Consider the following 25,278-nt stretch of genomic DNA (forward strand, 5'->3'; position numbering starts at 1 on the left):
GTGCCTATGACATTAATTCCCAAATTCTTTACCTCAAATGAAGATAAAATCACTTTAAATCTCTTTTGTCACTTGCACTGACTTTAAATGCAACCACCATAAATGAAATTGCATTGCCCAATCTCACACAAGTTGTTCCATGCTTCTGACAAACTACCCTACTGGCTGATGGGAGGTGCAGTCCAATACATTTAGAAGGTATCAAGATAAAGAAAAGCTCTTCCAGGTTTTGGTGGCAAAGCTAGTGACGAAATGCACTTTGACTACATGTTTGGGCCTCCTGTTTTGGTTCTGATCACTCACATGAGTTGGAGAATGAAACCCAAAAGAAAAGGAAATCTCCGAGTGGAAATTGGCATCAAGAAGCCAATCAATCAGAATAGAGCTGGAAGGGACCTTAGAGGTCTTCTAATCCAAACCCCTGCTCAAGTAGGGGACCCTATACCATTTCAGACAAGTGACCGCCCCGTCTCTTCTTGAAAACCTCCAGTGATGAAGCACCCACAACTTTTGAAGGCAAACTATCCCACTGGTTAATTGTTCTCAGTTTTAGGAAGTTTCACTTTAATTCCAGGTTGCTTCTCTCCTTGATCAGTTTCCATCCACTATTTCTTGTCTTGCCTTCTGGTGCTTTGGTAAATAAGTTACCCCCCTCTTCTTTGTGGCATCTCCTCAAATACTGGAATACTGCTATCATGTGTTCCCCCCCACCAAGTCCTTCTTTTCTCTAGCGTAGCCAAACCCAAATCCTTCAACCTTTCTTCAGATGTTGTCTCCAGGCCTTTAATCATCTTAGTCGCTCTTCTCTGCATTTTCCAGACTCTCAACATTATTTTTTGCAATGTGGCGACCAAAACTGGATGCAGTATCCAGGTGTGGCCTTACTAAGGCATTATAAAGCGGTACCAATACTTCACGTGATTTTGATTCTATCCGTTTATACAATCCAGGATTGTATTAGCTTTCGGTTGCTGCTGCACACTGCTGGCTCATCTTTAACTGATCGTCCACAAGGATTTTTCATGAATCCAGTACAGGTAGTCCTCGATTTACAGCAGTTCATTTAGTGACCATTCAAAGTTACAACTGCACTGAAAAAAGTGACTTATGACTATTTTTCATACTTATGACCATTGCAGCATCCCCGTGGTCATGTGATTTACATTCGGATGCTTGAAAATTGACTCACATTTATGACAATTTGCAGTATATTGTGGGAAGCTCCCCGCCGAGAAGAGTGAAATATTTTGAGGAATATTAAAAAGGCAAGATGTTATATTTCCCTAAATGAGAAATGGAGAAACATGGTTTTTTAAAGACAGACAGCAGACTCAGTCTAGCCCCCCTACCCCCGCAGATATTTTGTGCCCATTAAGAAAGACTGGGCCAGCCTATCTACAAAACAAAAGACCTTCAAGCTTCAGGGTGATGGGATTAAGAACAAGACATGATCCTTCAGGACATAATAGGATGAACCCACTACCATTTAGCAGAAGACACAGAGCTCACTACATTGCACAATCTCCTAAGGGCATTTCAGACATTGCATGTCCCCTCCAGAGCAGTCCAAACTTCACCTGGGAGCTCAGATAAACAATAAGCCAGAGGTAAACCAAATTAGCTCAGACAAGCACCTAGGATCTACATTTCCCCCTTTCCCTATAGAGCCAGCTATGACCCTCTACATAATCCCTACATGGCCCCATGAAGCCTGACAACAGAATACATGTGGAAAATTTACTCAAGCCATAGAAACGATATATTGTAAACAAACTGCAAAGGCAATGATAAATGGAGAGTTAACAGATTTTATAGATATAAGAAAAGGGACTAGACAAGGCTGTCCACTGTCGCCTCTGTTGTTTGTGTTAACACTGGAAGTGCTGAATAGGAACATCAGAGAAGAAAAAGAAATAAAAGGAATGAAAATTAAAAAAGAAGAGTATAAATTACAAGCTTTTGCAGATGACCTGGTATTCATATTGGAGTCAGCACCTAAACTGATGGAAAAGATAGAAGAGTATGGAAAAGTAGTAGGTTTGAAAATAAAGATAAAACAAAGATTTTAGCAAAGAATATGTTAGCAAGACGAAAGAAAGAATTGGAGGAAGTTTTGGGGGATCCAGGTCACAAATAAGGTTAAGTACAGTATTTAGGGATACACATAACACCAAGATGTAGCACACTTAAGGAGGACAATTATCTTAAACTCAAACAACAGATTGCAACAGACTTGATAAAATGGGAAAATTTACAATTATCATTGATTGGGAGAATACCTACAATTAAGATGAATGTATTGCCTAGAATCTTATACTTATACTCCAGACAATTCCAATCAGACTAGGAAAAGAATTTTTTGAAGATCTAAACAAAATAGTGCTAAAATACATTTGGCAGGGGAAGAAAGCGAGAATAAAACTTAAATTGCTACAAGATACAAGAATAAGAGGAGGATTTGCTTTGCCCAATTGGGAATTATATTATCAGGCAACGAGTTTGATGTGGGTAAGGGAGTGGATAACACTAAGGAATACTAGACTTTTGAATTTAGAAGGACATGACTTGCTGTTCGGGTGGCATACCTTCCTCTGGTATAAGGGAACAAAAATGCAGGGGTATTTTAGAAGACATATTTGAGAAGCATTGTTTCTAAACTGGGAGAAGATAAAAAAGCAATATTATTGAAAAATTCCACTATGGTTATCTATTATTGAAGCTTTTTCCTATCCAATAATATATAAAAAGGAACAAACGTTAGATATGGTGAGATATTGAATGAAAGGGGTGAACTTAAATCTATGCAAGTGTTGGAAGAACAAGGTGTAAAAATGAATTGGTTTTCATATTTGCAAATACAATCTAGATTTGATAAAGATGTTAAAACAGAAGGTATCTATGATAAGTTGACTGAGATAAAATTTTGACAGGTACTGATGAAAAAGTAATTTAAAAACTTTATGGACATTTGTTGGAGTTTAAATTAGAGGAAGAACAAGTAAAAGAAACAATGATTGCATGGGGGAAAATTTTTGGATATGGGATTGACCTAGATAAATGGCAAAAATTGTGGTCTCAAAATTATAAAATGACAATGTCAACTACATATAAAGAAAATTTGTATAAGATGTTTTACAGGTGGCATTTACCCCCCGACGAGAATTGCGAGGATGTTCACGAATAAATCGGATAAATGTTGGAAATGTCATCAGATACCTGGCTCATATTACCATATGTGATGGACATGCTCGGATGCAAAAAGATATTGGACTATAATCCACACATGGTTGGAAAAAATGATAAAACAACACATAGACTTTAAACCTGAGATATTCTTATTGGGAATTATACCGGAAATATACAGTAAAGAATTGAAAAAATGAAAAAATACCTATGGAGGAGGAAATTAAGAAAATCATGGACTGTGCCGAAATGAGCAAATTGACATTTGAAATTAGAGAACAAGAAGATAAACAATTTCATATGATATGGGATTTATTTTATCAATGGTTAGATAAAAAGACATGGTAAAGAAATAGATTAGCAAGCTTTATAATAAAAGTTAATAGATTGATATAGAATACAATATAAAATATACAACCATTGGATGAATGTATAAGATTAAACCATAATGAAATTTAGAATATCTCGTATAGAATGATGGAAAAATAGTTTAGTCAAATGAATGATTAATAATTGATATTACATAAGCACAAGCTAGATTGATAAGGTGAGAATTTATATAACTTGTAATGGTAAAAAAAAGGGTAGCATAAAAGATTGTAACCAACTGACACCTTGTATGTATATAATTGAAAGAGGGTTTTATGTTTTTATGTTTTGTCTGTATGTTTGTTGTAAAAAATAAAAACGTTTTTTTTTTAAAAAAAAAGAATACATGTTTTTGCACAGGAACAGGAAGCTTAAGTGCAAAGCCCAAAGAAGATATAAAAACCCACCCACTTTCAACTCCATGTGGTCAGCTGCCCAGAGCCACATGTGGTTCCGCTTCATCATTAAACCTTCTTTCCAATCAGCCTCCATGTTTCCAGTATCTTTCTCCCAGCTTTGAACTGAACCAGATGGATATTTCTTCCCACAGACCCGGGGATCGTGCAATCACCTTCTGACAAGCAAAAGGGGGAGACCAGGTTCACTTAACAACCATGTTACTAATTTAACAACTGCCACGATTCACTTAACGAACGTGGCAAGAAAAGTCGTAAAACGGGGCCAAATTCACTTAACCAATTTCCCACCCAGCAACATAAATTCTGAGCTCAATTGCAGTCGTAAGGCGAGGATTCTCTGGAATTCGGAATGAATGGGAAGCAAGTTGGAAATGAAAGGGATTTCCAGGCAGGACCACACTGTGGAAACAGCGGGATCTTCTCAGGGGGAATGAAACCAAGGCCAGCAACCAAGCGGCGTTTTGGGAGCCGCCACCCCCCCTTCCCGGACGCGAGGCTGCGGACAACTCTAATCAAGAAGCCGGGAAAGTCTCGTCTGCTTGCAGGCAGAGGTTGGAAGAGAAGCCGCCGGGCTAGGGTAGGGGTGGGGAGACTCAACTCACCTCGTTAATTTCTTCTTCGTCCTCCTCGCCATCACTCTCCAATTCCGAATCGGACTCCTGGTCGTCCGTGTCTTCCTCTTCCTCCTCCTCCACCAGCCGGGACTTTGAAGGCCCCTCCGCCTTCCTCCGCTTCACCCCAGTGGCCATGCTTCTTTATTTATTCCTCCCTCCTTCTTCTTCTTCTACGCGCATGCGCCCGCCAGCCGGAAACGCGGGCGGCGGGGAAGCGAAAGCAAAGGCGAGGAGCGCCGGTCTGGGAGAGGAGCGACGAGTCTCGACGTGGTTCGGAGCCGCTGCCTCCTGTGGGGAGGACCCGAGGCGGGAGCGAGGGAAGGGGGCGAAGGGAAGGGGAGCTGCTCCTATTTCAACCAATGACTGCTTGGCTGGCTTAGATAGGGTAGGTAGTGAGCGCGGGCTCCGGGAACGGAACTTCCCCTCTGTCAGAAGGGCTGCGACGGTCTAGGGTGGAGCTTGGCTTCTTCCTTGGTTCTTAGAGCCTTTCGGATCCGAGTTTCAAAAATGCGGGCGACCTCTGAGGGGAGGGGGGTTGCAAAGGGGGTGCGTAACGCTCTAATGCTTGGTTGCCAAGACTTTACCTCTCAAATACAGTCAGCCTGTGTGCTGTACCACAGGGGTCTTCCAACCTTGGCCACTTTAAGCCTGGCGGACTTCAGCTCCCAGAATTCCCCAGCCAACTTGCTGGCTGGGGAATTCTGGGAGTTGAAGTCCGCCAGGCTTAAAGTGGCCAAAGTTGGAGACCCCTGCATAATACTCTACTAGATACTAGTCCTCAACTTTTGACCACAATTGAGCCCAAAATTTAGGCTGTTAAGTGAGAGATTTGTTCAATGAGTTTGCTCCGTTTTTTGGCAGTTCGAGGCTCACCAGGCTCAAGGTCGACTCAGCCTTCCATCCTTCTAAGGTGGGTCAAATGAGGACCCAGATTGTTGGGGGCAATATGGTCATGAGTCACTTTTTTCCATCGCATCCTTGGTCACTAAATGAACTGTTGTTAAGTTGAGGACTACCTGGATATGTGTGTTTAGCTTTTTTTTTCAAGTGTAAACTTGAAATTTAAATTTCTTGTCTTAACACCACCAGCTAAGAATATATTGCAATTGAAGGTCCCCCACCCTCATCCCCATAGAGACAGAGGGAGAGAAATACTGCATTCAGTAGAGAGGGGAAAAGATAGTCTTATTTTTCTGTGCGAGAATGAGAGGAATAAAATACCCTTGTTTCCTGTTTATCATTTTCTTGTTATTGTATTTCCCTAAAGTTCCCTCGAAAAAAGGTCAGCACAATGTTGTGGTGAAGTTATGTTCCAAAATCATCCTTAAAACATAACCCAGTATTTTTGCTTATGGGAAATGGGAGACAAGGTAATCGGACTGATGTAATTTAAGATTATTTTAATTTGGCCTGATATCATTCCCATATTAGACAAGACAAGTGCTTTAGATAATTCTATTCCTCACCCCCATCCACCCCCAGATTTTATAGGGAAGCTTTTTCCACCATCCAGTCAGAGCTGAAGAAGCTTTTTGGATGAGAAGCGAAACATCTCCAAAGAAAAAAACCAAAAAGTCCAGTTGCCTCCTGAAAAAGCACCTTTGGGATATAGCTTGACAAGAAAAGCCTAAAAAAGATAAAGGGGGAGGGGGGGAAAGCTTGTCCTTGGACCCACAGATCATTCTTTCAATTTCAACTTGGTGTTCTGCTCTCTACCACCATATCTAAATGAATATCTACAAACCCATCACATCCTGGATATAACCTATTTCCCCTCAGGGTGCTGATATAGAGCATCCCATACCAAAACAACTAGACCCAAAGATAGTTTTTTCCGCTGTGCCATCACTCTGCTGAACACTTAATTTTCACAGCACTGTATCATTTCTCATCTTTTCTCGCCAAATGATTTATCAATTGTTGTTTGTAACATGATTAATGATTGTATCTATGATTGGTGATCTATAACCTATTACTTACTGTTTTATATGTACAGTATATACATATATACTGAGCTTATGCACTGGAGCCTAATTCCTTGTGTGTCCAATCACACTTGGCCAATAAAGAATTCTATTCCTATTCCCATTCTATTCCATTCCATTCCATTCCATTCCATTCCAAGAAAGCAAGTTTAAGAAACTCAGCAATGAAGAACTTGCTGTAACATTTTAAGATACCAAATAAAACCCCAAATATCACAAATTAGCAATTCAGATAGTCCTCGGCTTATGATCACAACTGAGCCCCAAATTTCCTAAGCAACACAATTAAGTGAAATTTGCCCCGTTTTACAACCTTTCTTGCCACAATTGTTAATTGAATCACTGCAATTGTTAACTTAGCAACATGGTTGTTAAGTTAATCTTGCTTTCCTACTGACTTTGCTTGTCAGGAGGTCACAAAAGGTGGTCACATGACTCCAGGACACTGCAACCATCATAAATACATGCCAGTTGCCAAGCATCCAAATTTTGATCATGTGTTCTTGGGGATCTTCCACAATCAAGTGTGAAAACCAGCCATAAGTCATGTTTTTCAATGTCACTGTAACTTCAAATGGTCACTGAATGAATGGCTGTAGGTCGAGTACTACCCATAGGTATTTCACAAAATGCATTGGTAGAATTCAAAGAAGTATACAGAACCAGGCACAAATTAAATACCCCTCCAAACTCTATACGTAGATATAAAAGCCCCAATAAACTATACATTAGCTTAGGGAAGACAAACACACAACATATATCATCCCAAGTAAAGAATCACACTAAACAAGGAAATCAACCTGATGACTAATGCATACATTTAGTGCTGATGGGAGACCATCAAAGTGGGCTCTGAAAACGCTCACCTTTATTTGCTTAGAGTCAGATTGCATAGATATCTTTCAGCAGTGGGTGTATGGCTACCTAACTGTTGGTGATAGAATTCTGGTATCATTGGTAATACTATTTTGAGGATCAGTGCCCCTGAATCATTCTTTCACGAATGAGTTCACCTTCTCCAGGGTTAATTGGGTTAGTTGGCCTAAATATTTAGGAGAGAGGCCTGCAAGGTTCTGCTGTACTGAAACGGTGCCAGTGTGATTGGTAGCTTTCTGACAGCAGCAGACCATCCGGCCACATTTTTAGAAAATACCACTACTTTTATTTCAATCTAAATTTAATTTGCTTTAATTGGCTCATTTAAAATGCATGGTTTTAATGTTATTGTGTGTTTTATACTGTAAATTATCCACACATTTGAAAGGCAGATGAGAAGTACACTGTATAAATACCTAGACCTCGGGAAATTCTGGTGGATTTGAGACTGTTTTCATGCTGTGAAAAGAGAATATCCCTTAGGTTTGACCCCCAGCACATTAAACAAAATGGATGTCTCCCCTGCTGGACCTTAGGTTATCTGCCAAATACTGCAATATTGCTCTGAAAAAGAGCTGTATGTTCACATTTGACTTGGAGTATATCTGAAACCTCTTGGCAGACATAGCTTATCTCTTTTGTGCAGGACAACACCACCATTTGGGATGGGCTTCTTTAGGTGTCTACAAGCAAATACTGTAAGGGCATTGGAAAGCATGTATTATAATAGTAGTTACAGACTCTTCTAACACTTTGGTGGAATATCCAAAATTCTATATTATAAAGTTAAATGCAAGATACATAGCATACAGTTAGAATACTGCATATTTGTGAAATAAATTCTTTTTACCACTATTCGCCACTATTGCAAATTCTTTTCACCTTTTCCTTTCAGGAAACGAAGACATATTGTATCATTTAAAAACAACATGCATCTTGTTAGCCTTATCAGGATTGATATGCAGTTGCAGAGGGTGCACATTAAGTGCGTACTCATCGTGTGACCAACACCATTATCCTGTTTCTTGTGACTATTAACCAGTATAATTCTTGTACAAAAAAGAATCCTAATTTAGATTTATTTCCATTCTGTGCTTCCCTATTACAAGGCATTTCATAAGTAAACCATGAAAGTGTTGTTACTGAAAGATCCAAAGGAAAGTGATGGTGGACCAGATTCTTACATAAAGGTGAGTAACCTAAGAAGAAAATTTGTGTTGGAATTGCATTCCAGCTCATCCAAAATGTAATTCTTTATTTTAGCATGATGGATGTACTGAACAGATAACATTTCATTAAGAATTGAATGATTAAACAACCCACCCACCCCTGAGCCCAGACTAGCTCAGACAATATGTTAGTTGTTTATGCCTCTTTTCAATTATTTTTTGGAAATATTTTACACTCCGTGATAGCTATGAATTAAGGGCTACTGTCATGACATCAGTAAGCCAGAAGTAATTGAATGTGTGACTCATTTTTATTGTAAAAATATATTGTGGCCTCTCTTTTCAACTTTATAGGAATTATTTCCTGAAAATGAAATACGTGGTATTTTATCAAATTGATGTACCATAGGTGAATAATATACAGATTATATTTTAAAGAAGTCTTCTTTAAAGTGTCAAAAAATTGTATAAGCTCTCACAATAATTTATCAGCCCTTTATGAAGTAAGACATATATTAACAAGGAATAGATAATGACTGTTTAAGATAAGGGCCTCTAATACCTAATATTTATTTGGTGTGCTATTACACTGAAGACTTATTTCTTATACTGCTTTCAAAATTCACTGTTCAGTATTTCAGCAGATAGAAGATCTGTTAGACTGTCCCTTGCTCAGGAATAAAGCTAGCTTTCATGATAGCATTCTTCTTCCTTATTTAAATTAGAGCGAATGGTAGAAGTGGTGATTGATGCCTTTAATATCTGACTTTCTTCTAATACTTTTGTTCCTACATAGAGGAATGTAGGTTTTATTTCTATAGCCAGTTTCCACATTTTATATCATATAGACTAGATTAACTGCATTAAAATTAATTTTTAATGAAGTAATCTACTTAGCATGTATAATCATGTGCAAGACTCTTAGTATGAATTCAGTCATTTTTCCACATCACAGTGAAAACAGTTCAGAGAAACTGTTGCCAAAGTTTGTTTGTTTATATATATATATATATATATATATATATATATATATATATATATATGTATGTATGTATGTATGTATGTATGTATGTATGTATGTATGTATGTATATATATGTATGTATGGTGTTCGGCTTTAAGAAAACAAATATATATATATATATATATATATATATATATATATATATATATATATATATATATACACACACACACACACACACACACACACACACACACACACACCCCATATATTCGTGGGGGCGGGGATAAAATATGCCTAATAGGTATTCTTTTCCAAACCATAGTTTTTCCCCCCTGGCATGATATTATTTGTGAAATGATTTTCATGGCTAGATATATTTCTCTTTATTTTCAGTCCTGTTTATTGATGTTTATATAATTTTTGAATTGTCTTGTTCTGCTACTTTAAGAATTATCAGAAGTACTTGTAAAATGTAAATGCCTATGTTTCTGTTGCCATAAAATTTTCAAAAATCCATATGTGGACTGTTCTTTTCTCTAGATCAGCAAAATGACCCAAGCTTTAGAGCATTCTACCACTTTTCCAGAGTCAAGAAATTACAAGAGCAGAGACTTGGGATGAAAAACACCTCCAGACTTAGGTTAGGTGTAACAGCTGAGGTCAGAGTCAGATAGGTACTTGGGCATTTGTTAGTGAAAATATGTTAGTATCAAACTGCTTAATGGATAAAGGAGATGGTTGCTCAACCAGGTCTAATAACATGGGTCATTCATCTTGTGCTATAGTTAAAGCTCACAGGTTCCTGATTAGTCAAAAAACAAATTAAAAAAATACTGCAATATTTATATTATTTGCTCATCTTCTCAATTTTTTTGCTATCTTTTCCTATTGGTTTCTTATAATTTATCAATTATTGTTTGTAACTTATGATTAATGATTGTAATTATTATTATGACCTATGACTTATTACTTGCTGTTTATATGTGTGAGCTTATGCACAGGAGACAAATTTCTTGTGTTTCCGATCACACATGGCTAATAAAGAATTCTGTTCTGTTCTATTCTATAATCCATAATTTTAGGAGTTTCAATGAGTAATGGGCAATAATTCAATTGGGATTCCTTTTTTCCATAAAAATGTGTACTTCTTTTTAAAAGGAATTCGGTTCACATGGACTCAAAGCAACTTTAATTCCAGTTTTAGCATTTGAATTTACTTCTCTTCAAACTTTCTCTGAAAAAGTAAGTTTTGAAATTTATTTCTAGTAATATCCCATGCTATTGTAACTATGCATTTACGTTTCCTTTTATTCTGTTTATTTGGTTAGCAATTCAAATGTTGATGTTATAAATCCTATTGAGGACAGGACACTTATAGTAAAGTATGACTGTAGTCGTGTGAATTGTAATAGATAAGCAAAAATGTCTGATTCCTAACAGCTTGGTAATAACAAATTCTTCTATCCTAATATTATGGCAATCAAGAATTATGAGAAAATTATAATGGATTTGTAATAATAATCTTGTTAATCCAGGGCAAAACCTATTAACCCAGTATTCTGAGCATGTGGTATTGTATCATTATATATTCAGAAAACTCACAAAACATTTTTCACTGTTGCTTTATATGAACTGATCTTTAATGCTTGTAGCAGTAAATATAATTGTACATGTTGATGATTGCATTAATAGGTCCATCGTTCACCAATGTGTATAGTCTGTCGTGTTTTAAAATCATTTAGTGACTTGCATCTTTCATGGCAGCAAATGCTATTCTTTGCATGAAGAATGACTCCCTTTTTATTGGTGCTCTGCAATTAACTTTAATGTTCTAATATTCTGAGAGAGGGGTAATTACTATCATGGAGTTGAAGTAGTGTGACCACATCTAATTTTGGTGGTTGGAACAAATTATAAACCTAAGAATGTATTAATTTTAATGTTATTTATTCATTCAATCTATATGTCTGCCCACTCGTCTATATCTCTGGACAGCTTACATTTATTAAAAACAACTATTAGATTGAAAACAATTTTAAAAGTTTATAGCATTTGCATTTAATTTCATTTAGTATATCTTAGTATCACAGTATTGTATGTTAATTTGAAAGTTTCTCTGATTATAAAGATACTTGCTTCCAATGTGTATTAGTATAAAGTTGCATTCTAAATCTCTGAAGCAAGCTTACCATCAAGACCATCGAAAAGGGGGTGAGGGAGGAAGAGAATGAAACTAGATTAAAATAGTTTATCATCAGGATATTTTAATTTACAGTACAAAACGAGCACCATTTTGAGCATTTGTGAAGTGAGGTCAAAACGTTAAATGTGAGTAGTCCTCGACTTAACAACATTTCACTTAGCAACCATTTATAGTTACAACAGAACTGAAAAGAACTGAGTTATGACCATTTTTCATACTTAGACCTATGCTGCATCCCCATGGTCATGTGATCAAAATTCAGATGCTTGGGAACTGACTCATATTTATGATGGCTGCAGTGTCCCAGGGTCATGCGATCCCCTTTTGCAACCTCCTGATATGCAGAGTCAATGGGGAAGCCAGTTTCACTTAACAGCCATGTTACTAACTTGACAATTCTCTTAACAACTGTGGCAAGAAAGGACATAAAATGGGACAAAACTCACTTAACAAAACTCGCTTAGCAACATAAATCTTGGGCTCAATTGTGTTCATAAGTCAAGGCTAACTGTACAAATTTAAAACAAGCAATCTAAATATCTAAATGATTTTAAGGCCCACCAACTTTTAAGCAGGTTCTGAATGAAAACTCATAAGCAAAGCACAGAGGGAAGAAATCTACCCAAGTTTCTCTGCTTTATGAGTCTGGAAACATATAGTAACAATAAATAACTTGATTACTAGAATGGATCTCTTGAGTTAGAAATTATGCTGTTTTTTTTAATTGTAATGGTACTTGGATCTTATAAACAGTACACAAAGCAGATGGTTGAAAGGTCTCTTAAAAGAAACAGCATCTTGTATGTGTGTGTGTGTATAAAAACTATGCATGCTAACAGAGTTGTAAACATGCTGATATAAGGTTATACACCCATATTAATATGTGTTATCAATTATATATAACCAGGATTTTTAAATATAAAAATCTTGTTATTTCAGTTTAAACCTTGTCACATTGTTAGGTATAGGTTGAGCCATACTAGTAAGCACAATAAGGAGCTGTCTCAGGCAAAAACAACAAAATGTAAAAGAAAAGAGAGCATCATTCATAAATTGTTTCAACTTCTACCCTCAAAACAATGCTCTAGGGCAGTGGTGGCAAAACTTTTTCAGCTCCCATGCCGATAATTGCGCATGCGCTCGTGTACTCATGCTCACGTGCCAGCACCCAGAAGGCAATGCGTGCTGCCCCCCTACGCTCCCTGCGCCTGCACGCGCAATCCCCTCAGTGTCGTGCATCTGTGCATATGCGCACGATCACTCTGTGTGCCACACATCACGTGCCCGTGACCCCGAGCACGCGCTGCACATCTCTGCACGTGCATGTGTGTTTCCCGTGCCCCCCGCCCCTCTCTATGCATGCATGCCAGATACCCGACAATCAGCTGTTGGGCAGCGGCGGTGCACATGCATGTGCAGTGGGGCCCTTTCGGGCGAGCTCTTGCGTGCTGGGGGAAACAGCTCTGTGTGCCACTTCCAGCACGCATGGCATAGGTTCGCCATCACGGCTCTAGGACATTGCACATTAGAACAACTAGACATAAGGACAGTTCCTCCCCCATGCTATCACTGTGTTAAACAACTAATTCCCGCAACACTGTCAAACTATTTAGTAAGGCTGTATTACTATTACTCTTCTCATCTTTCCTATTACCTATTTCCTTTTCTACTTATGATTATAACTTTGTTGCTTGTATCTTTATGATTTATATTATTTTATTTCCTAGTTTTATTTATGTTGATTGCTTATAGTATCCTATGACTATTACTAAATGTTTTATGATGAATGTATTTTTATGATGGCTATGATCACAATTTATCACTTATCTCTTTTATGTACACTGAGAGCTTATGCACCGAAAATAAATTCCTTGTATGTGCAATCACACTTGGCCAATAAAGAATTCTATTCTATTCAAGTGATGACAAATGCTGTTTGATCACCAGTATTGGTTGACTTGGCTTGAAAAATTAGATACATCCTTACAACAAAACGTTGATGGGAACAGTTCTAAAAGAATCTCCACACTTTATTTTATTAATCATAATGACATGTGGTAGCCCAGCATTCTGATAACCTACAAAAGAAGTACCCTATTTAAAAAAATGCCTTAGTAGTCTTAAATTTGATAGCTTTTATGTTGTCTTGTAATGATCCATGCATTATATTCAAAATGCTTATCGATTTAGCACTTGTATTATCTGCCCTAGAATCTTCCCATATGCCAATCCCAGGTTGACACAATAAGCTTTCAAAGATTTGGTATAATGGGTTCCCATTATTCCTTAAAATGGCAAGTTTTAGTGCTTTTACATGTATTGAGATTTTGGTGAAAATAATACTGAAACGAACACTTCGCTTTTTAAGATTTCTTGGTGGTGAATGTTCTGTTAATATTTTACTTATATTTTTTCTCTCTTCAACAAACAGCTCTTTCATCCTGATCAATACCATGGACTAATTTTTACCAGTCCAAGGGCAGTAGAAGCTATTAAATTATGCCTAGTGGATAGTTGTAAAAAAGAAGGTGAGCATAATGTTGTTTGCATGGTTTTACTTTAGTAGATTGTTTGAATCCACCGAATTGTGGTTTGTTCACTAATTCTTTTGGCTTAACATAGCATGAAATGTGAAAGATTCATTGTTTCATTTTTAGCTTGGAAGAATTATCTAAAAGGAAAATGGAATACTAAACCTATTTATGCGGTAGGGAAAGCTACTGCTGGATTAGGTAAGACACTTCTTTAGATTCATATAAAAATGTTTAAGAAAAGTATACATTATGCCTTTTAACAGATAAACTCTATTTTGACTGCAGGACAAAAAGTTAAAACAAGATTAGCAAATGTATTGTCTTATTCTCTGCTCCTTAATCCTCTCTGGCAGATCAAGGATTCAGTCAGCTTATCTAAAACTCTAGGAAAGCAATCCAGGGCTGGAGTCTCTCCCAGAAGGAAGTCCTCCATTAGTCATGCAATATCACTGAGTATTTTAGGGCCAGTCATTCTCCCTTAATCTAGGATGCTTTACAAGGCTGATTGAGCTGTTGAAAGAAAGGTGGGATTTATATCTAACAAATAAGTAAGGTATCAAAGTGGTCAGACTGCTCATATAAGAAGGATGTGCTAGAGGAGAAAATACATTGTTATGTTTGAAGTATGTTGCATGGTCCCCCATATTATATATATGGAAGCTACTTATTATTAGCATTAGAAAATGTTTTGGTCATTTATTCACCTGATGTTGTCAGATTTCTAGGATGGAAGGACTGCATTCCAGAAGAGCAAATAACAGTGCAGTTTTAGACAGTTTGTGTGGGAGAAAGAGAGTTAAGACAGCTTCCTCCTTAGTTCCCAGAGTATATGTTTTATGATGCAAGTAGTCTGCTTTAGTTTGGCAAGATTGTTGCCTATAGGTGAGGAACAAGCTTCTGTTTTTAAAGGCAAGGCAAATAAAAAATTGTCTGTGTGAAATATCAACTTTAAAAGTACATTGAATATATCCACTTCTTAAAAGCCATCAAATATTCCTCCTTCAATTCCACTGGAGCTACAGCTATTTGTGTGCATGAAATATTTAACTCAACCTTACTTTAAGTATCATCTGAAAATGTTCTCTTTTGTAGCTGTATAATCTCATATTTTTATTGTCTTCTTAGATTGTAAACCTGCTATAGTTTTTGTAATGATTGTACTCTACACAGAGGCTAAGTTACTGCAAAAATAACACGAGGAACCAAATAGATGAGACAGCAGTCATGTTTTTCAGCAGAATATAATGCTAACATATTTTTATTTATACTACATGTAAAAAAGTAATCTTTTGCCTAATTACAGTGATCTGGTTACCAGAATTAGGGTGAACAACTAATGTGATTTAACCATGTTGCTACACAATTTTCTTGTGCCTCCATACTTAATCAAGTCCTGGGATTGCATATGATAATTTAAAAACAAAATTCTACTTTTAAACAATGACTATAAAATAAGCCATCATCTTCTTTATCTTGTCTCCTCCTCCTCCTCCTCTTCCTTTTCCTATCAGTAACTGAAATAGGTCTCAAACCACAAGGAGAAGATTGTGGAAATGCTGAAAAACTAGCCAGATTCATTTGCTCCCGTAAGTGGAAACATACATTTCAATAACAGGTGTATGACTTTATCATCTTCAATATGTCTATGTTACTATGATCTAATTTTATGGTCTACATAAAATACGCAATGTTTTCTCCCCTGGGTAACAATGAAAGCAGTTCCAAAAACTTCTCATTATACTTGAAATATGTTATCAATGGCAATAGCAAAAAATAGCATCCTGTGGCATTTCATAAATGCTAAAATGCAATGTTAGTTTAGAGAGGGAAACCTGCTCCTTCACAGAATTAAAGTCTCTAATCTTCTCTTGAGAAAACATTTGCAAGAAAGAGAAGTCATGTGGGACATTTGCTGTTGGATGCTGCAGCACGATTTTCTCCTATTTTGCCAAGAGAGGGATTGGTTACTTTTTGTCTATGGCAAAAATATCTTTTTGGACCAAATGTCACATTTGGCATATTGAGAGCATGTCAGTAAAGGACTTCCCAAAATGGCTGTTATGGGGGTGTTATTTATGCAATACCCAACACAGTGGTTATTGGCCAGTGTTAGAACATCCATTTACCAGAAGTAATCCTTATTCCCTGTTTTCCTTTCTAATTTCCTATAGTACTTTCTACAATTCTGAGATTTTTTTTTTTACTGAGCCAGTCAATCTACTTTCACACAATGCATGAACTATAGTCACCAATTATGTTGATTTTTAAAAAACTTATATTGGATCTTCAGCTGTACTAAGCATGTGGAGATACTGTGTAAGTTAAGGCTAAAGATGGGTGCCTCATTTTACAGCATGCCAATTCCCTATTTAATTTTTATTTCAATATCTCATGAAATTTTTATGAAAGCACAAGAACTACATGTTAATTAAAACAAAGGTGATTGATGGTAGAACATTTAAAATACATAATTCATACAGCACTTTAGTTCTACAATTGTTTGGACATATAAACCAAAGACACTTAAATTATCTCACTGAGTTGCATTGGGCCAAAGTAGAACTATGTTAGTTTGGATCCAGGGCAGTTCCTGTTATTCAAGTAGCTTTGTCTTTGGTATTGGCTTTGGCTGATCTATTGTGCTAAAAAGGTTAGTTGCTCCCTTAATTAAATAGGTAGCATCAATATTTGTCTTTTTCCCAAGATAAATCTTACAGGTTTTTTACAATGCAATGCCACATGTAGGTAGTTATACAGAAGGAAAATCTGTCCTTGTTAAATTGTCTACCGCTATCAAAATGTTATTCTTTAGTTCTAAACCAATTTAAAAGGATTAACTTTCCTTTTCAGGAATCACATTGGCTTAAGCCTTCAGAAGCAGCGATGTTAATGTATTTTCCTTTTCTCTCTGCATTTTGCCTCAATTTTTTTTTTGCTTCATGTTACTGACATCTGTGTGGTGCCTGATAAAACATAAGGTTATTCTGATGAAGATGATTAGATCTTAATAAGGTCCTTCTATTGATTATTAGATTGTGTTCAGTTAGGAATCTTCAAAGGCAAAAATATTTTATACTGTTTAAAATAAGTATCTCAACTGTTTTTTAAAATAGATCTGTTCTCCTTCTTCCCATTTTCCCTCACACATAAATGACTGCAAACAAAAGAATACAAATCTGGTAGAAATATGTACATTGGTCTTAGGAAGCAAGTGGTGCTTTTGGGATGCTAATAGAAAGACAGGTTTCAACAAAATCAAAAGGTTTTCACTTGTCTTTAAATCCCTTACAAAGAAACTCATTATAAGTGCACCACAGGCAAAGGAGACATGATAACTGCGCTCTTGCTGGAGATACAGAAGACCATCGGGATGGGACAAGCCCATATTGAAAATTACCAGTTGATATTAATACCCAAGCTTTGTTCATATCAATCGCATTTCAGGCACTTGGTAACAGTCATATTTATAACTATTTTCAGGATCCTGTGATCATGTGGCTATGTTTTATAACAGTTTTGTTGAAAATCAGTTACTTCTGATAGTCAGCAAAACTGCACCATAGTGACCAATGGGTTCGCTTAATGCCAGCAGCATTCATTTTTTCACCACAGTGTTCACGTAACAATCCCCATAAAAAAAGGTTGACCAACTGGATCAGTCACATGACTGACCCAATTTACGACGGTCACGACATATGACCATAATGGATAGGCTTCATTACTATTACAGTTGTACAATGAGGGCTATCTATAAATAGAATCTAATAAAAACAAAGTATTCCATTTGCTCTCCTTACAATGTTCATGGGTTGTTTAGGCTTCCGTTGGGTTGACTCTCAAAGGTTTGCCTCCTAAAGATGTGTGCTGATTTCTCTCATTGATGATTTCTCTAGCTGATGCCACTTTTGGCTATATGAGGACCAAGAAAAATAAAATAAAAATTAAAAAAGAATAGAAATTCCTTTTTTATGTAGCAGATAAGCTGCACCAAAGGTTGCCAATTTTTTGCCCATATCTGCCTTATTTATTGATTCATTTCATTTCTATAGCCACCCAACTCAATTAAATGATTCTTCTCAGGCCATCCTCCGTACCCCTACCTCTTACATTTCATCCTTCCTTCACAATGTTCTCTTCAAACTACTACCATAAAATAATCCATGGGCCTAATTTTCTCTTTCCCTTTCATTTTTTCTCCTAAATATTTATTTGTACTGGAACTAAGTTTGTACTCGGAGGGGAAAAATCCCTTACTGCTTATCTGCTGTCTTTACATGAGTGGTACCATTCTGGCTGCAAAGTGTTGGCATGTATACCTGAACATCCAGAACATAAGAACTAATAATGAACCTGCAATCTACTTGCAATCTAGTCATTTTTAATGTTTCTAAGCCTGTAGGTATGCTTTGTGTGAATATTAAAATTAATGAGAAAATGTTAGGAAAAACTGTCATGGAAGTGCATAAGCAAAGAACTGTTTTTCTTTTTTTAAAAAAATTCCCCTTCGCTAATCTCCAAACAGTATTTATTCCAGCAAAGCTAGTGATTACGGAATATTATCTTTAAAGATGAGAAAGTGATAGATATAATTCCAATTAACAGTCCTAATGTTAAAAAGGATGTTGGCTGCAGTCAATAACAACAGAAACACTATTAGAATTGGGAGCTCTTTTCAAAGCAAATTGTTCCTTCCTGTGACTATCTTGACCTTTCCTTTTGTGTAGAAAATGAATTTATCCTGCTGAATTGAGTCTTTAACTTTCTACATGTGTGCCTATATGTGAAGTCTGAAGAATGCCAAATGTCAGAATGGGAGGAGAAAATGTATTAAAATGTTTGGAAGCATTGTGCTCTGAGCTCTCTGTTGAATAGCACAAGAATAGCAAGGCAATTAATCTTTTTGCCAGATCTTTTTAGGCAAACTTCTATAACTCAGCAATGGATTCCTTTTTTAATTTACATGCTAAATAGCTTCTACTCTATAGGATGCGTGCTTAGTTTTAAGCATTAAATGTTTTCAACAATTGTAAGCCCACAAGTCAAATCTGAATCAAATCCCTTTTTATTTCTTAAACAGGAGAGCCATCCAATTCATTGCCTCTTCTTTTTCCATGTGGTGCTCTGAAAAGGGAAACACTTCCAACAATGCTCAAGGACAAAGGTTTGATATAAAACATATTTTTGAGAAGTAGTTTTCTACTCCCAAGAAGCTCAGAGGGAATAAGACGATGACTATTAAGCCAACCCAACTCCCTTCACTGTGTTATTGTTGTGAGGAACGTAGGAAGGAGTATTAGGTATGTTTGCCACCTTGAGTTATTTATAAAAATAATAAAGGTGGGATAAAAGATGAAAAAAATAATAATGACCCTGAAGAGTTGGAAAGAGTCTCACATTATGCAATTCTCCATGGTGCAGGAATTAAAATTGAAACTTCCTCCCACAAATGGCTTTCCAAACTCTGCTTGCACAGATCTAGTTAAGGGAATTCACTATCTCCCTCAGTGATTAGTTCTGCTACCTCATTTTTGCTCTCAGGCTTTTTAACATCCCCCCCCCCTCAAATCTGCCTTTCTGTAACATAAGATTATTATCTAATATCAGGGGTATCAAACTTGTGGCCCGCGGGGTGGATGCATCACGTGCTGGCCACGCCCTGGTTTAGCAAAGAGGGGGAAGTTGTGATAAGTCACATGACAACATGACATCGCGAGTTTGACACCCTTGTTCTAGATTCTGGGCTGCTAGATAACAAATCTTTTTTATGGCAGTCCTTGTAGGTATTTGGAAAGTACTGTCATATTTTCCTCTGTTCTTTACTCAAGACTGAGCTATCCATTGTCCCCTGTTTCTTCTTTATAATAATCCTTTGGCCATTGACATTGTCCTTCTCTGCACCTATTCCAGATTTTCTGAATCTTCATAAAAATGTGGAGGCCAGTAGTATCAATATAGTGAAAGCAGGGGAATTGGCCACTCTGGAGCCCCATAAGCACAGGGAAGCTTGATGGGGCCTTAAGTCAGTCTTCTCAGAAAGATCTACACTGCTGCCATTAACATTATTACCTAAAGCTTGGAAATTGCCTAATTACTTTGACTTTCATATAATTCTTGAATCCAACTCCACTTTTAAAAAAGACTATATATTCTAGTCACCATGACTGTTCTGGGCAGATCCAGGGGTGGGATGCTAAAGAACCGGTAGCTCTGAAGAACAGCAGACACCGAACCGGTTTTGTGTTTGCTGCTGTTTGGGCCACCCGCCCACCTGGGCTCTTACCTGTCCTTTATTTCCTGCTTTTTCAACCTCAACTGCTTTGCGCGGCACAGCTGAGGTTGAAAAAGCAGGAAAAAAAGTGGCTTTTCAAAGTGCGCACCCGCGTGCAGCGCTTTTCAGCTGTCCGGGTGGCACAGCTTAAGGTTTTTTGACACGTGTGTGCAGTGCATGTCAGGTGCACATGCGCGCGCAAAACATAGTCACCGAACTGATAGTAACACCGGTTGAATCCCACCCCTGGGCGGATCTTAAGAAACTAAGCTAAGTATCCACCTGTGTGCAGTGGATAGGGCTCTTGTGGACCTGCCAAAATGCAGCTAAACTCTAGAATGTTCTAACAATGCCAGCAGTCTGGAACAACCATATGTGTGACTTTGTAAAGGCCACTAGAACTATGGTTATGGACGAGCAACTGTTGTTTTCCATTTCTCGTTCTATGTAATGAACTGATCTGCTTACAGACAAGACGTAGGTGTGGTTTGTATATTACTGTGCAACCTAATCTCTCTAATGTCACTTCACTTCTGTGCAGTGAAAAAAAACTACACAAAATCCCATTGTTTAAAACATGGAATAAGATCTTGACGCAGAAGATCTTACGATGACTGACATGTCTTCTAGGCATCTTAAGAGTCGCCCAGAAGTGGGCAACCATATACATTGAATAAACAAGCTCAGAGTGCAGGTTCATTGTAGAATAAATGCTGAAAGTCTCATGTTCAATCCTTAGTATCTTCACCTAGAGGTGGAAAAAAATCCTGCCAGATAGGAACTCATATCAGTAGGGTCAAAAAAATCCTGGCTAGGAACAAAGCCTGGAATTTAATTTAATTTAATTTTCTTTATTTTATTTTTTGCTTTGTTGTTCTTTTATTTGGAGTTTGTATTTTAACTTTGGAAATAAAATAAAAAATTAATGCAAAAAACAAAACAAAACAAAACACGACTAGGATAGACCAATGCTCCGAATTGAACTATAATACTTTCCCAAGTTCCTATGCAAAACAAAACAAAACAGGAGTCCCCTTTTTCCAAAACCTTCTATTCACCTGGTTAGCATAGGGAGACAGTATGTGCTAAGGCACTTCACCTACTGGGAGGCTCATAGGAGTGGGCCTGAAGGCAGGCATTCTCTCCCAGGGCTGCCTCTTTGGAAATAACAAGGAGAGGATGGCCCTCCTCATACAGATTTCTGGAAGCTCGAAATTCACTGATTGGTGCCATTTTAATTTAATATGTTACTATAATGTTATTAACTTAGCTAACATTATTATAATTGCTGTATTCATATTATAGGAGAGCCAATAAGAGTAGGGGGTTAGACTAGGAGCAGGGAGACCAGAGTTCTGATCCCCTTTCAGCCATAGAAGATAGAATTCTTTATTGGCCAAGTTTGATCGGACACACAAGGAATTTGTCTGGATAATTTTGGGCCAGTCACTCTTTTTGTATTCATCAACTTCATAGGCTGGTGGTTATGGGGGGAGGGGGGAGGGGGAGATACACATAAGATCAAATAAATAAAAATTTCTGCTTAGAGTTTGTTAGTTGATTGAGATGGGGATAAATCCAATAAACAAACAATCCTTAGTAATAGCCCTGACAGTGCTTATATTATTTTTGAAGTGTACTTGTCACTCAAACACTTAAGTGGATTTTAGCTGTCAAAGATGGACCACTTTTTATGTTTGCTAACCAAGTTCTTTTGGCATAAAGAATACACCGATTGATTCATTATTTTTAAAATGATGGCAGTGATCTTGAAAACAAGTTTTTATGGTCATATTTGAGATGACATTCACTTGTATTTTCTCTGTCACCCCTACACATAATTAATCTTGCACAGATGCCTGTTTTCACAACATTGACAAGTAAAACATTGAATTATGGCCAGCTTATTAATTCTTTTAAGGACAACACAAAAATGGAAGAAAGTTAATAGTGTGCCATTTATATCAATATGTATGACACCGGAAAGGAGTATTGGTCTGTCATCTCACTTCTATAATGCTCAGTTAATTGGTTTTATCCTTTTTTAAATAGCAGAGGAAAGCCTAAATAGGCTTTATGACTACCATCTGCTGGCAATAAACTAATCACAGTTGTTGTTCTAAATCTAGTTGTTCTAAAATAAAAACAAATTCTCCAGATCCATCAAACTGTCACATTTCTTCCTATCTTGGAAAAATCCAGTCAATGAAAAATCTGTGATATCTTTATAAAATTATACATTAGAAAATATTCCTGGTATTGATAAGAATTTTGCTTTCATAATCAATTGGCTTTGTCTGCATTTTTGGTAGAAGATAAGAATACATTTTGATTTAAATATATTTCTATTCATGTTTGAATTGAATTGATAAACACTTAAATCACAACCAAGTTTCATTGTTCATATTGCAGATGTTATGTTGGAATCTGTTACTGTTTATCAAACCAGTCAACATCCTGACCTCCAGGAATCCTTGACGAATTACTTCTCACAAGAGGTATTTTGTTTTCTGAGTCACGTTGCAGTTCAAGAAGGTATTGTCTCCATTTATCAGGTACAGAGTTACCAACAAACAGAGATTAGATCAAGCAAATGCCTTGGAGATATTTTGCCCTGCTACTAAGAGAGAATTTCTATGGCTTTGTGAACTGACAGGCTTTCTGGTAACCATAATATGACAGCATTCACAATTCACACATTCAACATGCCAAATGTGCTTCCCAGCTTCAAAGAGGCCATTCTTTCATCTAGTAGTAGAGTGGTTTTGCTAAACAAAATGCAGTGCCATTTCCATTGCAGTCATGTGCCTAGATTAGGAATGAAGGTAACTTTTAACTTCTGAAGCCATTTATCTTTTTAAAGAGTTATAAAAGTCTATGAATATTGGAAAACCGAAAACATAAAGAAATACCTGTTCTCCCTCTCAATATTTTTTTTTGAACAGGGTGTTCCTGCTAGTGTTATTTTCTTCAGTCCTTCTGGTGTCAAATATTGTCTGAAGCAAATTTTGAAGTTGTCAGGTGATTTCATTTCTCAAATTAAGGTAAGTTTTATACCAGAATTTTGAGAGGTAGTATTTTATAACTGCTACAGAGCTGATCTGAAAGCCATAAATTCATTGAACACATTTTTTAAATCAGGCTTGATGACCAACGCAGCAAGCATATCTCTACTGCATTTTATCTTGCTTTTCTCCATCACGTCTCTGTTTTATTTTAAGTTTAATTATTGTTCTATATTTATAAATAAATAAATCCTATAACCTGCCTCTCTTTTCAGTTTGCTGCTATAGGTCCCACAACAGCTGAAGCTCTTGTAACTGAAGGAATCTTAGTAAGCTGTACTGCCAGTCGCCCAACCCCCCAGGATCTTGCTGCTGAACTTAGAAAATGTCTGTAGCTGTAATACATTTGAAAACTCTGTGATTGAAATTATGTAATTTGCAGTAATACCTAAAATTAAATTTTAATGTCTAAAATACCTTCTTTATTATTTAATATTGGGTTATTTTGGAAATCATTGGAAGTATACATCTTTCATGTTTTCAACACTTCTGCTTATTAGTAGTAGTGATAAATACTGCTAAACCTAGATTATACGATGGGTATTCTAACTAATGTTTGATAAGTTAACTTAGTTTATACAAAAAGAATCTGAATTGTAGCTTTAAATCATGTTTTTGCATTTCCTTAGTAGAAGTTAAAAATAGATGATTATCATACTTGAATAAATATATTCATCAGGCTGTATGTTAGGGAAGCAGAGCACAGAAACAACCAATTAAATTGAAGGCATTAGATAAGAAAAAAAAGTAAATAAATCAAATCTAGTTTTCGCCAATACATTCACTGTATGTCTGCACTTTTCTATCTTTGCAAATTATCTTCATTTGCACCGTGTCTGCACACCTATTCATGCTTTTTGTGTGTGTGTCATATCCTTGGTGCATGATACAGTCTGTTTAAAATTCATTGCACATCATTCATATTCTCTCTCTCTCTCTCTCCCTCTCCCTCCCTCCCTCCCTCTCTCTGTATATGTGTGTATATGTGTGTGTCTATCTATGTATGTATATATGATTCCTTTTACTACATGTATGGGTTATTTTTTTTATCTTGTACCATATTCATCAACTAATCTAGAACTCCAGTCTTCCATAATTCAAGCATTACTACTTTTATCATTTCCTTTCTGTAAATCAACACATTATCAATAAACTTCCTAACATACACACATTCCTCCGTGATGATTACACAATAAAATCTCAAAACCCTAGTAGTCTTCTACCTTAAAAAAGAGAAGTACAGGAAACAAAGAAGAACAAGTCATTGAGTTAGAAGCTATAGTGTTACAAATGGAAAAGGCTTATTCTGCCTAAATGAGAAACATTCTACTCTAGACCCAGCGGTCGCCAACCGGTGGTCCGCGGCCCACTGGTGGTCCGCGAGAAAATTTTGGTGGGCTGTAGAGAAATATCACCCTCAGAGCACCCCCAAAGCAATTAATCCAGGCTGCGCAGAAACACAAGGCTACGCCGCCCACATGACCCACGGGAACCCTCCCCGCCTACTCATTCCTTACCTGGCTTTGCCTACTAAATTGCTATTTTTCCTTTTTTTTCCCCGACCATCAGCTGTTCTGCTGTGCTGGGAGATTTAGATTAGCTAGAAAGCAGGAAATTGTTGCATTTC

General features: G+C 36.9%; 2 protein-coding genes across 7 annotated transcripts in view; one reads left to right on the forward strand and one right to left on the reverse strand.

Moving 5' to 3' along the window:
- The window catches only part of BCCIP (BRCA2 and CDKN1A interacting protein), a 17,556-nt gene extending 12,759 nt beyond the window's left edge, over positions 1-4,797 (reverse strand). For both annotated transcript variants that reach the window (XM_087964329.1, XM_026668900.2), the window contains exon 1: positions 4,574-4,797. In XM_087964329.1, the coding sequence (XP_087820455.1) occupies positions 4,574-4,720 (147 nt within the window). In that variant the 5' untranslated portion in view covers positions 4,721-4,797. The remainder of the gene's footprint in view (positions 1-4,573) is intronic.
- Positions 4,779-24,065, forward strand: UROS (uroporphyrinogen III synthase). 5 transcript variants are annotated; one of them, XM_087964332.1, is made up of 11 exons: positions 4,858-4,970; positions 8,342-8,431; positions 8,556-8,636; positions 10,740-10,823; positions 14,216-14,312; positions 14,442-14,516; positions 15,830-15,904; positions 19,396-19,479; positions 22,999-23,084; positions 23,532-23,630; positions 23,867-24,065. In XM_087964332.1, exons 3-11 carry the CDS (start codon positions 8,574-8,576, stop codon positions 23,984-23,986), a joined length of 783 nt encoding a protein of 260 aa, XP_087820458.1. In that variant the 5' UTR covers positions 4,858-4,970; positions 8,342-8,431; positions 8,556-8,573; the 3' UTR covers positions 23,987-24,065. The 5 variants fall into 5 exon arrangements, with proteins under 5 accessions (XP_087820456.1, XP_087820459.1, XP_026524698.1 ...); XM_087964330.1 differs by having other exon boundaries at positions 4,779-4,970; positions 8,342-8,636; XM_087964333.1 differs by lacking the exon at positions 8,342-8,431 and having other exon boundaries at positions 4,791-4,902; positions 8,555-8,636.
- Positions 24,066-25,278: the final 1,213 nt, after the last annotated feature.

This window comes from Notechis scutatus, chromosome 4 (genome assembly GCF_049901735.1).
Source record: "Notechis scutatus isolate UNSWTSFEM ecotype Mainland chromosome 4, rNotScu1.2, whole genome shotgun sequence".
NCBI classification, from domain to species: Eukaryota; Metazoa; Chordata; class Lepidosauria; order Squamata; family Elapidae; genus Notechis; species Notechis scutatus.

What these genes read in the sequence shown, in the direction of transcription:
- UROS (XM_087964330.1), top strand. Translation starts at nt 8,574, where the DNA reads ATGAAAGTGTTGTTACTGAAAGATCCAAAGGAAAGTGATGGTGGACCA. An exon ending in GACCAGATTCTTACATAAAG is followed by an intron (nt 8,637 to 10,739) that starts GTGAGTAACCTA and finishes TCTTTTTAAAAG; the next exon opens with GAATTCGGTTCACATGGACT. An exon ending in GGATAGTTGTAAAAAAGAAG is followed by an intron (nt 14,313 to 14,441) that starts GTGAGCATAATG and finishes TTTCATTTTTAG; the next exon opens with CTTGGAAGAATTATCTAAAA.